Source organism: Thamnophis sirtalis, unplaced genomic scaffold (assembly GCF_051295495.1).
Source record: "Thamnophis sirtalis isolate CommonGarterSnake01/CBP01778 unplaced genomic scaffold, rThaSir2_p1.2 scaffold_3, whole genome shotgun sequence".
Lineage (NCBI taxonomy): Eukaryota > Metazoa > Chordata > Lepidosauria > Squamata > Natricidae > Thamnophis > Thamnophis sirtalis.
This window is the reverse complement of record NW_028261383.1, coordinates 165,489,208-165,505,643: the sequence shown is the minus strand read 5'-3', so window position 1 is coordinate 165,505,643 and position 16,436 is coordinate 165,489,208. Positions and strand designations below refer to the sequence as shown.

At 42.4% G+C, this 16,436-nt stretch overlaps 1 protein-coding gene across 3 annotated transcripts in view; it reads right to left on the bottom strand.

Moving 5' to 3' along the window:
* The window catches only part of CDK16 (cyclin dependent kinase 16), an 87,939-nt gene that overhangs the window by 4,909 nt on the left and 66,594 nt on the right, over positions 1–16,436 (bottom strand). For all 3 annotated transcript variants that reach the window (XM_087710731.1, XM_087710732.1, XM_087710734.1), the window contains 8 exons: positions 16,112–16,174; positions 10,555–10,678; positions 10,144–10,264; positions 8,452–8,549; positions 7,885–7,990; positions 6,851–6,893; positions 4,776–4,866; positions 1,129–1,206 (listed from right to left, as the gene is read on the bottom strand). In XM_087710731.1, coding sequence (XP_087566857.1) covers positions 1,129–1,206; positions 4,776–4,866; positions 6,851–6,893; positions 7,885–7,990; positions 8,452–8,549; positions 10,144–10,264; positions 10,555–10,678; positions 16,112–16,174 — 724 coding nt within the window. The remainder of the gene's footprint in view (positions 1–1,128; positions 1,207–4,775; positions 4,867–6,850; positions 6,894–7,884; positions 7,991–8,451; positions 8,550–10,143; positions 10,265–10,554; positions 10,679–16,111; positions 16,175–16,436) is intronic.

Sequence of the window (16,436 nt, the reverse complement as noted above, 5' to 3'; positions counted from 1 at the left end):
TCCGGCCCTGCTTCTAACGTTTCCTCCTCAACCCGGTAGTTTCTCCCTGTCTCATAGAAATACTCAGCCTTGTCACAATGCTTTGAGCAATCTGGAACTACATTTTGTTTTGTAATCTGGATGCAAATTTCACATTCTCTCCGCAACCTGATGAAGCAGCCACATTAGGTAGGTCCAATATCTTTAGTCCCATTTTATGGATGGAAGAGCTGTGGGCTAGAAAATGCAGCTTGCCTAACACTGCTTGATGAAAGCATCACCAAGTTGGGTTTTGAACAAGGGCATTTCAATCCAATTGCAACTCAGTCTCAAGATCCTAAGGTTCCAATGCCACCTGCTTTTTGTCTCCTGGTTCCTTCCCCACCCCCTCCATCATTTTGCTCCACTTTCCCTACTTCTGATCCCAAATTTCTTCAGCTTTGAACGAATAGGGAAAACTTTGAATTCGGGATGCACTGAGCTAAAAAGACTCAAGTCTTTGAAAGAGAGGTGCCAGGAAGACTTTAGTCAGGGTGACGGAGAGAGGGGATGGTGCCAACTCATAGAAGTAGCACTTATACTTATATACCACTTCACAGTGCTTTTACAGCCTTCTCTAAGTGGTTTAGAGAGTCAGAATATTGCCCTCAACAATCTGGGTCCCCATTTTACCCACCTCAGAAGGATGGAAGGCTGAGTCAACCTTGAGCTGGTGAGATTTGAACTGCAGTTACCAGTCAGCTGAAGTAGCCTGCAGTACTGCACTCTAACCACTGTGCCACCTAGGCTCTCATGATGATGAGAACAGGAAGAAGTGCCAATGGAAGTGGGTGGGGCACAGATACCTAGCCTGGTGGCTACAGTTCAGTGTCCACTAACTGGAACATGGTTGCTACTTATGGGAGGGGTGAGAGTGGCTACTACATAACCACACAGAGAGATGTAGCGTTAAGCAGGGAGATGGGAAAAGACTGATTCTCCATGAGAGCAGTTTTTGGAGATAGAAAGGGGCTATCAAGGTGCCCCTTCAGTACCAAGAAATGTGGGCTACCCATTCAGGGGGAGGAAGAGACTTTTATTCAAAATTGAGGGCTAACGGAAAAGCTGAGGGAGTCCTGTTGACAGAATTGCTCGACAACCACTTCTCACCTGATTCAGGCAGGGAAGCAGATCTCAGCCCAGTCTCCTTCTGTAACTGAATCTCCTTTAGTGCAAATATTGATGTTGCTACAGGAGAAGAAAAGAAAGACACAGAGCCAGTGAGATAACCCTAATTACTAGATCTGCTATTCTATCCTGCTAGCATGTGAACTGATAAAAGGATTAAAGTTGTGTATGTGTGTATGTGTGTGTGTGAGAGAGAGACAGAGAGAGACAGAGACAGAGAGAGACAGAGTGGGAGGGAGGGGGGGAGAGAGAAAGAGCACATATTGGCAAATGTTTGAATCCATTTTTATGGATTTTATCCCATTAAGGGAAAGTAGTAGATACTGGTTTCCTTCTGATCAATCATGTTGATCCTCAAAGACCGTCTAGACTCTAGACAAGTCCCTGCAGTTTTCGTGGCAAGTTTTCAGAAGTGATTTGCCACTGTCTTTTAACTAGGGCTGAGAGAAAGTGACTGAGCTAAGTCCCCTCAACTGGCTTTATGTCTAAAGCAGGAAGAGAACTTAATCGTCCTCCAGTTTCTAGCCTGATGCCTTAACGACCATACCAATCTGTTAACATTCAAGACATGCATTCTTCATTGAGCTTTGATGTATGGAAAAATGAAAGTCATTGATTAGAAAATGAATGTTAGTGGTTCCATTATGGCATGCGATGAAATATATATTGCATATTATCCGGTTCTCAGTTATTGGCCCATTTGAAATTCTTAGAGCAGTGGTACATAACATTAAAGGAAAGTATAACAACAAATAATGTTGTCACAATAGATTGTGTAAAACATGTGACAGTGAAGTTTCATTTAATCTGATGCTATGAATTTTCAACAAGTGTTTAAAATTCAACAATAAATATCAGCATTTAGGTTATGGGAACAAAAACTTCAAATAGATCCTACATGGGAAGACTAAGGGCTCTTCCCCACAATCTAACCACAGATGGAAATCTATTTTTAAATGGATAGCAATAGCAATAGCAGTTAGACTTATATACGGCTTCATAGGGCTTTCAGCCCTCTCTAAGCGGTTTACAGAGTCAGCATATTGCCCCCAACAACAATCCGGGTCCTCATTTTACCCACCTCGGAAGGATGGAAGGCTGAGTCAAGCCTGAGCCGGTGAGATTTGAACAGCCGAACTGCAGAACTGCAGTCAGCTGAAGTAGCCTGCTATACAGATATGGATATAGAAGACTTGTCCAGATGTTAACCTCAGCAGACCTACCCGGAAGGCAGCCTGAACTCATCTTCCTGATCCAGTTTTAAAGCGATGTTTGCCAGTTTCTTCAAACATAAACTAGAATGGAAGGGATTTCTACCAAGATAAAGTTAGGGGCAGGACACCTATGCCACCCCAGCCATTAGTCACTGATTTTTATGTGGGAGGAATTTATGGATGGGAGAACACAGGATCTGCTGCTGTGCCAAAAAACCAGCTTTCCCACCAATTTTGCCAAGCCACAGATGATAGGAAAAGCAAGAATAATAGAGAAAGGGGAGGACACTGGAGTAGTGCAGTTAGTTCCCTGCCACTTACAAGCCTAGGAAGGGAAAGTGGCAGGGCAGGGGAAGAGAAATGGAAATAAAACTGCTTTCTGTCCTTCTCTCTCATTGTTTCTCCTCTCACCCATGAGAAGGATGGTACTTTGGCTGCCAGATTTCCAATCTCGCAGATTTGTTACTTCTGGACTCATCTACTCCTTTCCTCTGCAGCTCCTTGGGCATCACTCTTCTAATTCCATGGAAAGCTCACTCTACGAGCTGACCGTCCTGCAGTTTTCTGCTGCCAGTAGCTGACACCAAAGAAGCTATTCCTCATTCAGCCTCCTCCCTGCCCTTCTTCTGCCTTGTTGAGGCGGAGAATGAGGTGAAATTGAGGTCAGTACTTCTTTAGGCTATTTTTCTAGCGGCCCTGTTTTGGAAGGCAGCATTTCACTGCTGCCATGAGGAAGAGCCCCCAGATAAGAAAGTGAGCTCATCTCAGAAAATGGGAAAACTGAAGTGCAGGATAATTAAAGCTAGGCTAAATAAAAAGGACAGGAGAAGCAGGAAGCAGGTCAGTGAGGTGCAAGTCTAAGGACTCTTCACACAATGTGCCAGAGAGTCAAATAGTAAACATCTAGATCAGGAGTGCCAAACCTGCATGCCGGATGTGGCCCATGGGGTCAGCCTGGAAATATCAAAGGACCAGCCCGAGGTGGATCTGCTGATCAAAAATTGGCTGCAGGGCGGCTGTATGCCCGTTTTTGGCCTCCACAGCTTCCAGCAGCATTCTGCCGGCCAAAAACAGGCCCCATGGAGCCTCCACGTGGCCCGATTTAGGCTGGCAGAGTGCTTCTGGAGGATGGGGAGGCCAAAAACGGGCCACACAGGGACCTCCCGAGATATTCTTGCATAACAACTTTTCTACACATCCTTAAAACAGCGCAAAATGTTCAGGATCATTGATCTTGGGTTGAATATCTGATCAGATCACCCGGAAGCCAATGATGCTAATCCTATTCTTTATATAAAAGATTACAAGGGAGAGGTTCCAAGAAATTTATTTTCCAACCATTTCAGAATTTAAATGGTCCCTATTCGGACAGAACTTTCAACTAAACAAAACTGCTCAGAACAGAAACATTATATTTGGGAGAAGGGAAGCAAAGGCATTTACAAAAGTGTAAACGCGCACACACACAACTCAAAGCCAAGTTATCAATAGCTACATGCCTGCAGTTTTCTGGATATGGTAGAAAGAACAACTGAAAAAAAAAATCACACCTTGAAGAACAAGTGAGCTGCACTGACCTAAAAAATGTGGAGAATTCTGAAAGGTGTAATCAGAGTCTTATTTTAAGATGTAGGGCATTTTTATTGTTAAGGCACATCGGATCCTAACACTAAGATCACTTGACAGTTACATATATTTCAAATTATTATTATTTACTATTAATGGGGTATAAATTTAGAAACAAAAGACTTAGTGGAGTGTGAAGAATAAGTAATAGATGTTTGCCTGTAATACCTGGTAGAAAAGATAGGAACATGATTATAGTAAAGAACTGTGGAAAGGAAGAAGGGAAAAAGCACATCTTGAGTCTGCGTCAAATGTCCACCATGACCACACTTATCCTGGCCAAGCCCAGCATGACCACATCCTGGCCGCCATCACCATCCCAGCCCTCTGAAGTCAAACACAAGCTTGACACGTCCCTCAGTGAAATCGAGTTTGACACCCCTGATCTAAATCTTCTGTCTTTTGTGATTCTGAATTGACAGGAAGTATGAAGACAGCTGTTATATGCTGAAGTAACTGATCAGATTTGTCCTGCAGCCTTTAGCAGGAAATTACACTAACCCACTAGATGAGCTGAGTAATAAAATAACTGCAAAAAGAGCATGGGTGCCCTTAAATTCTTAGCCCATCAATGAAAACGTCCTCTCCACTACATAATAACAGATGGAACTGAGAAGTTAAAAGAAGTTAATGGAGATGTCATTCTCAGCAAGAACTGGTCATAGCATGCAAATGAATTCATGGTCATCCACTTGGTGTTTTCATCACATGCCCTTCTCTTAACCTTGTTCTCATTCACTCAACCACTACTTCACTCCCTCCCTCCCTCCCTCTTCAGCCTGCACCTACTGTCTGGAAGTTTGAGGACCCGCTCTCCCAGACTGTGGAAGAACAGGTGACGCATGGCCTCATCTGCAGAGATCCGCTTCCTGCCCTCAAACTGCATTTGGGGAGAGAAAAGGAGAGAATAGAAAAAAGATCAATCTTAGTGACTGGATGATGGTTGCTAATGGCATCTAGCTTTTTGCTCCTAATACAAAAGCATTCCCCCCCCCCAAAAAAAGTTATCACATTGTTGGAATCACAGGTTAAATTGTGCCCCAAATCTCCATAACATCAAAACACAACCATTCAGATACCTCTGCCTCCTCTTCCCAATGCTCATGACAAGAGAAAACTCAGAACAAACTGTAGTGCTGACCCAGAATGCAAGGAATGTGCAAAGTATGTTACTTTGATTTATATCCCACCTTTATTATTTTTTTACAAATAACTCAAGGTGGTGAACATAATTCGACACACTTTCCTCCTATTTTCTCCACAATAACCCCATGAGGGGAATTGAGCTGCCAGAGTGGCCCAAGGCCACCCAGTCGGCTTTCATGGCTAAGGCGGGACTTGAATCAGTCTCCTACTTTTTAGCCTTAACAAAGAGACCAAACTGGGTGGAAAAGCCCCAGGATTTTAACTATCTTCAGTTATAAGGATACTGTGAATTGTAAAATATTTCTAATCAAGTATTGACTACATTTTTTTAAACACAGAGATTTTACACTCTGGGCAGGCTGCAAACAGCCCACAGGCTACATGTGGCAGGCTGTCAATCCATGCCTAGTGCAAAATATTTGAATTGAATCAATATTTGAACTTTTGGATCAAAGGTTTCACCTATTTTGACCAACGGACCAATGAATAAAACCCTGCCAGCAATGACCTGCAAAACAAGCAGAAGGGCTGAAATCCATAGCGTTCGAAAACTCTTTTACTTCTCCATCTACAGTCACATGCCATATTGGTTTAGTTTGGTTTGGTTTATTGGATTTATATGCCGCCCTTCTCCCAAGGACCCATGGCGGCGTACAACATTAAAAAAACACACATATTACAAAAGTTAAAAAAAATAGAATATCCAAAAAACAAACCCAATTAAGATTAACAATAACATTTCAAATTTTTTTGATTAAAATTAACAATAATCGATAATTTATTTTGTTTTGTTCAGGCCAGGCTGGCTTGCTGGGAAAGCCAACTTTTTAGGGTACTTCGGAAGGACCGGAGGTTGGGGATTATGCGAAGCTCCAGGGGCAGCTCATTCCAGAGGGAAGGCGCTCCCACAGAGAAGGCTCTCCCCCTGGGGGTCGCTAGCCGACACTGTCTGGCCGACGGCGCCCTGAGGAGGCCAACTCTGTGGGATCGCACTGGACAGTGGGATGCTACTGGTGGCAGTAAGTGGTCTCGCAGGTATCCTGCGCCTAAGCCATGGAGCGCTTTAAAGGTCATAATTAGTACCTTGAATCGCACCCGGAAGACATCCGGCAACCAGTGCAGGCTGCCTAAAAGGGGTGCAACATGGGAGCATCGAGGTGCCCCCATGATAACCCGTGCAGCCGCATTCTGGACCAGTTGAAGCCTCCGGGTGCTCTTCAAGGGCAGCCCCATATAGAGAGCGTTACAGTAATCCAGGCGAGAAAGGACCCACAGCACCCACAGGTTGTACAGGGAGGAATTAAGGCAAGCAAAGCAGAATTATTTCTGCAGGAGCACCTGCTCTATGATGGATCCACTTGATGGATCCTTTTTAATGTATTCCACTTTGGAATTTGTTTTGTGTCTACGCGCATATATGCAGACATTCCCAAAGAACAGCTCTGCAACAGTCCTTGAAAATAAGCAGCTTTACGTGAGGTCCTAATTGGTAGCCCATTTTGTCCAGTGCATTTATTCTTTGGGGATAAGACAATACTTTCTTTATATGATCTCTATTTGTTAATGAGGTTGACTGTTGCTTGCAGGGAAGGTTTTCCCACTGCTTAGGGATGGGAAAAGAATGTAAGTAGTTTAGGATTCCTAGAAGAAAAGGTCAGAGACCTGAAAACCTTAATTCTCCAAACAAACAAATAATAATAATAATAATAACTGCTCACCTGCAGCAGCTTTCCTAAAAGGTCAACCCCATCATTGTCCAGCCTGTACAATTAGGAGAGAAAAGAAAGGACAGATTCATTAATTTCCTGAGGAAAATTGTAGCTTTGCTTCCTGGGACTGTTATTCTCTGACACTGATGCTGCTATCCAATGTCCTTCCAACATCTGAAGATGTAAAATAGTCCATGTCCCTAAGTCAAGTATTCATTTGGAACTGCACCAAAAAGTCGTCAATGTTTCTTCCACCCTTGGGAGCTAAGGAAGGCCCAAACAAAGATCTTGGTAACCCCCCTTTCTTCCCAATAAAGCACAAAGATTTTAACCAAATGCTCATCGATGCATCCTGGCAACTCACACCCGTGTATTTGGGTCTTGCCTGAAATTCAGCAGTGAGGGTACCCCGGGCAAAACTCCTTGCCTGCATCTCTGCTGAAAAAAAGAGCAACTGAACAGGAAATATCTTCAGTACAATATCCTGGGAGGGCCTGATCCCACTATCTTTACTCTTGGGCTATCTTTACTCTTGGGCTATCTTTACTCTTTCCACACTGAAAGAGGGAGAAAGCAAGACAAGTTATTTATGGCTGCACAATGAGTCCATATGTCTCTTTTCTTCTTCTTAAAGAAGTCCCCATTCTTAATGGTTGAAAGGATTAAGGAGCCAAGGTGGCGCAGTGGTTAGGGTGCAGTACTGCAGGCCTTCAGCTGACTGTTATCTGCAGTTCAGCGGTTCTAATCTCACCGGCTCAAGGTTGACTCAGCCTTCCATCCTTCCGAGGTGGGTGAAATGAGGACCCAGACTGTGGGGGCAATATGCTGACTCTGTAAACCGCTTAGAGAGGGCTGAAAGCCCTATGAAGCGGTATATAAGTCTAACTGCTATTGCTATTACATGAAATTGTCCAGAACGTCCTATCCTAACTCTTCTGAGGACGCAGCCATCTTTCTCCTTCTCTTTTATGAGATTATTACAGCAGCCACGTTGTCACCTATTATCAAAAGCTACCATATCTGAACTACAGGCTGACACTCACCGTGGGGCGTGGTTGATCAGGGCTTCAGAACGGTATTTGGGGTAGTTGTAAGCCCGGAATTCTTCATTGGACAGGATTCCAGGCCATGTCTCTTCATTGGGTGTCCCTGGCAACAGAGGAGAAGAAGAAGCAGAGTTCTGAAAAGTAGTTTAAAAAAGGGACGTCCAATTTTCATATCACATGAAAGTAGCAAAAAGATGAGAAACAAGTTCATTTCAGCAGCATAGCCAAGACTTTCCCTCTCCTGGATAGTTTTCACTCCAGCTGATAGGGATGATTCCCCCCCCCCTTTGTTCCAAGCTTCTTTTCTTCTTCTGAATTGTATCTTTCAAATTTCAAGTGAGGTCAGAGACATTTTTTTTTTTTTAATGACAGACAGGCTGATCTTGGAGTGTTTTAAAAATGTTACTTGTTTTGGATCATCTTATGGTGTTTTAGTTGGTATCCCTGAAGAAACTCTTAACGTCCATTATGAAATTATAGATCAACCTGTCTGATGGTCTTCCTTTCCTCTGCCTCCCATTTCTTCATTGATTTCCCAGCAATGCAACCTTGGCAGATATTTACCCAATATCCGAAAAATGAAATGCAGCTGCTCCTCAACTGTGGAGCCTGGGAAGAGAGGCCGCCCTGTGGACATCTCATAGAAAATGCAGCCCACACCCCTGTGGAGGAAGGCAGGCAGATTTCAATATCAGCACCAAGAAAATAGGAAGGACTGTAACTTTGTGCTATCAATTACATCTTATCTCTCTTGGGATGACTGAACAAAATCTCTTGTAGACCAACAAAACCCTTCTATCCCCGGATTTTGCTGGTCAGCCAATGAATTTGACATTTGAAACCATATTTTCAAAAATCTGCCCTAAAATATATAATAGTCCACATCAAAATGTGTGTATCTGTGTGTGTTTAAATCTGTTTGTACATTCTGCTAAAAAAGGAGCAATTAATGTTTCCAATGACCCATATGTGACGGCTCACAAGGTTAGAATACTGGGCTGACAAATCAGCAGTCTCATGTTTGAGACCCATTGCTGCAATGGGGAGGGGTGAGCTCCTATCACACACTCCAACTCCTGCCGACCCAGCAGTTTGAAAGTGGGAAGCTGTGAGTAGATTAATGGGTACCATTTCGGGGGGCAACTTCACAGGGACATGAAAGGAACCCCCAACTGGGCATCCCCTGGGCAATGGTGATGTCACCGGCAAATCCTTTAGCCATGGGGAAAAAATATGTGGAATTTTGAAAATATCCAAAAATATACTTAGGATTTTAAACAGAGCACCTATATAACATTATCACCTCTATATTACGGTAAATGTCAATTCAGGTGAATAAGTTGACTTGTCTGGCAGGACGAGCCACTGCTTTATAAAACTGATGTTATGCTTCCTGAAAACCTCCCGCTGCAGTTTAAAAACCACTAGAGGTAGCCCTCATCTAACGATGGTAATTGAGATAGGAATTTCTGTCACTAAGCAGTGTGGTCACAAAGAGCGACATCGTGTGAATGCACTGCTTAGTGACAGAAATTCTGGCACTTCTGCTTGCCATCAATTAAGCAAACCAGTGCAAGTTGTTAGGTGAGGATAACACATTGGCTGCGATTGGCAACCACCTACTGGCTTCTCTACTGGCAAAAAAAAAAGGTCACAAATTTATGTGACCGTGGGACACTGCAACGTCCTGTGAGCTGAGCAACCAAGCTACCCAGATCGCAAAGACACAGTGACCAACATAAAGGCCAGTCATAACTGCCATTTGTTCATCATAATTTTGCACAGACACTGAACGAATGGTTGTTAAGCGAGGACCACTCTATTGCAGAAAGAATTGACTGGACTTGGGGAGACCCAAATTGAAGTTAACTGATTTAGGGAATCAGCAGATGTACATTTAGCACTTGACTCTAGCTTCAATCCTTTTTCTCTTCTACAACAATTTCCTTCCTGAACTCTAAGTGGCCTGGAGTGTGTGTTTATTAATGAACGAGGCACAGAGCCTCACTTCTGCATACAAGCCAGGAAGGACACAATCTGAGCCTATTCAAAGATGATGGGGAAAATGCAAAACGTATTTTCTGAAAACTTATAATTAACTAAATTGTTTTGGGCAATTTTTAAAACTTAGGAAGTACTTTTTTGAACTTGGGTATCGTTGGATTGAGTGCCCCACGGTGTGGCAAATGAGTAAGTTGCCCTAGGGAAATATTTAAAAAAAAAACCATCCAGGGAATCAGATATTAGAATCCGTACCACATGTCAATCTGGGTGGAATATTCTGTCGAGCCCAGCAGAATATCAGGCGGTCGGTACCAAAGTGTTACCACCTCGTTGGAGTAGGTCTTGGTGGGGATAGATTTTGCCCGGGCTAATCCTGTAAAACACAGACATGTATTTACAAAACCTTCCACGGAGCAGAAAATAAGATTTGAGGGGTTCCTCACCCTCCTGCTCCTGTTTTAAAACTATGTTGCAGCTGATAAGAATTGTAACAGTGAAATTTGGTAATATATTGGCAGACATTGGAAGTGTGATGGGAATGAAAATTCTGGTTCAATCCTTATATCGCTCCTGCCCTCGAGGCCATCAAGTTACCAAGAATAAGAGCATGCCAGCCCAAAGGTTGCTGGGGTATAGATCCAAAAAGGATTTGACAATACTCACCAAAATCTGCTAGTTTGAGCTCCCCTCTCTCGTTAATAAGCAAATTCTGGGGCTTCAAGTCTCGATGCAGCACCTTCTGACGGTGACAGTAGGCTAGGCCACGTAGCAGCTGGAACAGAAACAACTAGAAGAGGGAACAAAGCCATCTAAGTGAATTTTTCTAGGCAAACACAAATTCCTACCATTCGCAGAATAGTTCATGCTGCACATCTTTTACACAGACATTTATTATGTACAATAATTGATCTGTATGTTGCTTTCTTTTCCTGATATACTTCCAAACCACACAGCAGTGCCACTGTTGCATCTATAACCAACATAGCATGAAAGGAAAATGCAGGTAGTCCCCAGTTCTGTTCCCAAGATCTGCCCTTTAGTTGAATTTGCATGTAAATCAGAACCAGTAATATTGTATAATACTGTGTAACTAGTATTGTGTAATGAACTTGAAACATTGTGTATTTGACTTGGATTTTGCTACACTAGGCTCTGTACTTAACTATGGGTCATCCTTAAACTGAGGCATTCTTAACTTTGGGATTTGCTATATATAGTTAAAGAATTTTTTTTTAAATTCTCTTTACTGGGCATCACTGCTTGTGATCATTTGGGGAATATGTATCTTCAAAAGCACATTTAGTACATTTAATGTAGGAATGTCCAACAGCAGTTCCATTTGAGTCCAAAATTTGCACCATGGACAGGAAGGCTATGCAGAGAGTGGTGAGGACGGCAGAAAAGATTATTGGAAGTTCATTCTTTTCTTTCCTGGACATGGCATATAAGCAATACTTTAACAGGATCCGCAGTATTGTCTGAGATTCTACGCATCCTCTCCATGACTGGTTTTCTTTGTTACCTTCTGGGAGGAGGCTTCGCAGTATCCAAAGCAGAACGACATTCAACCTTGTTAAATCTCAAGACTCTTTTTTCTGATATGTATTCTAAATGGTGTAGTGTGTGTGTGTGTGTGTGTAGTATATGTGTACATACACATGCACATTTCTTTTGAGAGTGGGCATCAGAATTTCATTTTTTAATGTATGCTAGTGTGTTCACAGAAAAAGTGACAATAAAGATTAGCTTATCTTATTTTATATCTTACCATACATTCAATTCTTCTCACATATCACATAGGATCCATGATATTTTTTTGGGGGGGGGGGATTGTAATTGCCTGGACATACACCTACAAATATTTTAGGCCCTGAACATGTTGAAAGCATTTATGCATAAATGAAGATCTTAGGCATAGCTAAGGTCCTTAGGCATAAAGGATAACCTTAAGTAGGCATAAATGATTAAATAGTTCACAGCACACACAAAAACATATGTGGCACTGCAAGTTCAGAAATATGACAGATTGAAATAACAGCAATTAATTATTCTGAACTTCGATAGAAAAAATGGGAAGTATAAAGCAGGCTTGGAAGCCATTCAAAACTTAATACGTCTTCCACGGCTGCTGCCTGTGTGGAGAATCAGAAGAAATAAATTCAGCTTTCAGTTGGTGATATGAAGAGAGGTTTTCGCAAGTTTCATAGTGATTCTTACCTGAGATCAATTGGACAATCAAAGCAATTAGCCATCAGTGGAAAAGACTTTGGATGTACTCCACCAACATAGAAATCAGATGCAACTATCTGTAGTGTAAGGTGTTCCTTGCACTTACTACTTCATTCAAGTCAGATATGCATGTAGGTTGTGGTGTTTTCCACCAGGGGTATGTGGTAATGGTACAGAACAGGGCTGTCAAACTCCAGGCCCACGGGCCAGATGCATCACATGCTGGCCACACCCATGACCGGTTTAGCAAAGGGGGGGAGTCCCAATACATCACGTGACACCGCCATGGCGATGTATGTTTGACACCCCTGGTATAGAAGATGACTGAAGCTAAGCAGAGCCAGATGAATGGCCTCAAACTCCAGGAAGTTGATAAGGAAGAAGCAATAGCCCTCAGCTTAGCAGCACAAATAAAACCACTGATAGCTGATCTAGCTACGTAGTTACTACTGTTGGAGGAGTGCATGACCACAAAGTTTTTCCCTGTTGAAATCATGGAGATGTCCGTTTAAGAAAAGACAGCCAGGCAGTGACTCCATGACCTCACAACTATTTCCTTCAAAAATGGCAGAAGTTACAACAAAAATGATCCCTGACCTATGCCTGCAACCATGACTTTCTTGAGATGAGCTAGAGTTAGCACATGCAAGATCAATCTGACAAGGTTCTTTATCTCCCCTGTTCTTTGAAATACAGGCTGTGGCTAAATTTTTAATACTGTACCCAAGTGCAGAATGAGTAGGAAAAAGCTGTGTCTTCCTAGGCTGTCTCCTATCCCCAGACTGATCTAGAAAGTCATTGTCTCACTCAGCAAATGCTAAAACAGACCTCATGAAAAAATCATGTAGGTAAAGATAAACATGAATTCCCCAATCCCACAGAAACATCGCCAATGTAAAGAGTGAATGTTTTAGGAACCAACGTCAAGCTGAAGGAGAAAATATCTTGAAAACAGTTCTCCAAACATTTTAACCAGAGGATCTGGTGGTCAGAGGGGTAGATCCGAGAGCCGAGGTGGCGCAGTGGTTAAATGCAGCACTGCAGGCTACTTCAGCTGACTGCAGTTCTGCAGTTCGGCTGTTCAAATCTCACCGGCTCAGGGTTGACTCAGCCTTCCATCCTTCCGAGGTGGGTAAAATGAGGACCCGGATTGTTGTTGGGGGCAATATGCTGACTCTGTAAACCGCTTAGAGAGGGCTGAAAGCCCTATGAAGCGGTATATAAGTCTGAAGCGGTATATAAGTCTAACTGCTATTGCAATTGCTATTGCTATAGATCAAAATATACAGAGTGGCCTCCTGAAGATCCAGGGAAGCCAGGATGTTTCAGCCTATGAGACATTCCATGATGGAATGACTCCATACAAGGCCTGCAGTATTCTATGTGCTGATTCCCCCACTTCAAGTCTAGTATTGTTTCTCCTCCTCATCTTTTCTTCCAGGGAACCACAACTCATATCTAAAGTAGTACTTGAGGCTCTTTCAGAAGGTGAAAATGGTTCAGTGGCCTTAATGGCCAGAAAAAGATCTATCACCACCCCTAGTATTTGGCAGTCCTTCTGATTTCAAACCCAAGGAAAGAAATGAAGAATAATTTGGAACACGATGAAATATCTCCACTGCATGTGCAGAGCATTCGAGAGACTGATGTTGTGAGCCAACGAAGCCTGCCATCATTGCTATTTGTGAGTCCCTTTGCAAAGATGTGAACATTAGATCCTCTAAAATGAAGATGAGAAGGTTATTGTTTCAGCTGTATGAGAGCCTAGATTCCAAAATGAACCAAGAAGGACCAAAAAAAATGTATCCCTGGGTTTTTTATTAATTTCTCACCTAGGTGAAACTAGGGAGTCTTCATTTTTCCCCCTTAGTTTCCATCAGAACTTTATCTAAGAAATCCTCCAATGTCTTATAATTTTTAAAGCTGCTGGGGATAAGAATAAGGTTGGTTTTAGAACCTACATTCAACTTGCAAATGACCTTAGTTGAGAAGTATGGTACATCAAGGTTGAAATCTGCCATGAAGTTAGCTTTATTGCCCAAATAATCTTACCCCCCTACATATTGCAACAAATTCCAAATAAGGTAGAAGAAATTGCTTATGCTAAAAAATAGAGGCCATAGCAATTGAGCCCTGGCTACCTTTGTGTCATGACACATTTAAGAAAAACATGTGTTATCCTATTGGGATGAGGGAGGTTTTCTCCAGCAACATGCTTGAAACCAATGGATTATTGGAGCATCCACGAAAGAATCTTTAAGGGTTCAAAACAGAGAAAGATAATGATGTCTGGCCACTGTTGGTAATTTCTTTTAAGTGAAACATATGTGGTTTTCATGGCCAGGTTGACCAGTTACTGAGAGGCCCTTAAAATTAGCCTCTTACTGACTTCCTTGGTCAAAAGTGAAAAATCCACGCAAGAAAAAAAGGCTCTGAATAAACTGTTATTTTGTTGTTCTCTTCAGCCAGATGTTCTCCAGCTTCCCCATTAGAGGAAAAGGTTTACATAAGGCAGTAAGACTATTTCCTCTCTGTCAAGTACCAAGAAAACAGGAGATTCAGGCAGTTCAAATGAGTATAAAGATTTACTGCAAACTTAAGCTCTCTACAACAATCTGAACAACTAATGGTCAAGGGAAATTACCAGGAGTTAAGAAAGGAATTCAAGGTGGATTGGACTTAGATCTCTTGTGGGCATGCAGGGACTCATGACTGATGACACATTTGATCACTCCCTCAGACTCAGACCTGGTCATCTCCTACACTCTCAGTCTTTAGTGTGAGACCCAGTTTGCAGTTTTGCCCAGATTCCTTTAAGATTAAACAAAGAGGGAGACGTTGATATGAAACAACTTTTTAAGACAACAGCTCCTACACAACAGGTTACCCATAAAAAGTGGAGGCAGCTGAGCAAGATGAAGTTTCCTGATTTCTCTTCCAACCATCAAGGATGTGACTATGAGGCAAACTTTGAGGGGAGCATGACTCTCATTTTAGAACCCAGGGAGCAAACAAAATGAAAGGAGCAAATAATTCTATGATTACATGCCTAATCCAACTTCACATTCCAGATGGAGGGAGCACTCTCCCAATCATCAATACTAGAGAATCAGTGATCATTCACTATAATCCTTAGGAGGTTGCCAGGGTGTATTTCATGCCCTAAAAAACGCTGTGCACCAATATATATTGACACCGGTGCTCCTATGAATGTAGGTTGCAACCAGGGTGAATAGTCAGCCATCCTGCAAAAGTAGCAAAGCAGAGCCCTGAGATAAATGATCCTAACTCCAGGGTAGCATACCTGAATAATCCCCCAAGAGCTCCCTGAGAAATGGAGCTAGAAAACCAGCCCGGAGGTTGCTCTATCTCTCTCTTCCTATAGGGAGAACAAGAAATTTGTAGCCCTGCCAGTGGAAAGGAGTGGAAGGGAGGAAGTCAACTAAGGATACTCTCCTCCACTACAAGAAACACATCAGATCCCCCAATGGAATCTGTAACTACAGGTAATCCTTGACTTACAACAGTTCACTTAGTGTCTGTTCAAATTTACAACAGCACTGAAAAAAGTTACCTATGACCATTTTCCCCACTTATGACCATTGCAGCATCCCTAATGATCACATCATCTACATTTGGATGTTTGACATCTGATTCACTTTTATGACAGTTGCAGTGTCCCGGGATCATGTGATCACCTTCTACAACCTTCTGACAAGCGAAGTCAATGGAGAAACCAGATTCACTTAACAAGCGTGTTACTAATTTAACAACTGCAATGATTCTCTTAACAAATGTGGCAAGAAAAGTCATAAAATGGGGCAAGACTCACTTAACAAATTTCTCACTTAACAACATAAATCAGTTGGGGTTGTAAGTTGAGGACTACCTGTAATCTTTGCTGGCACTGTAAGCAATTCTCCTATCCCTGAAGTAGCTGAAAGCAATTGCTGAAAATAAAGGATCAGCCGTACTAAGAATTAACCCTTACCTTCACATTGTGCATATTTATTACGTTCCCACAATCATCTAGATACTGTTTGAGGTCTTTATCCTGTGAAAGAAAAGGACAGGATCTTATCTCTGGTACATTTATTGTTTCAACTAGATAATACTGTTCAACAATTAAATCGGAAGGTCTTAATATTGGGTAAGCAAACACAGACTGGCACACACAGCTTTACAGCTGGAAGATTCACTGCGTGTTGTTCCCACTACTCCCATGATATAATGGGCCAATATAGCAATCTGAGAACCAGTGGTACTCCAAGCATCCATCTCTGCCTCAACAGTGCTTCAGCTTTAATGACTTGAAC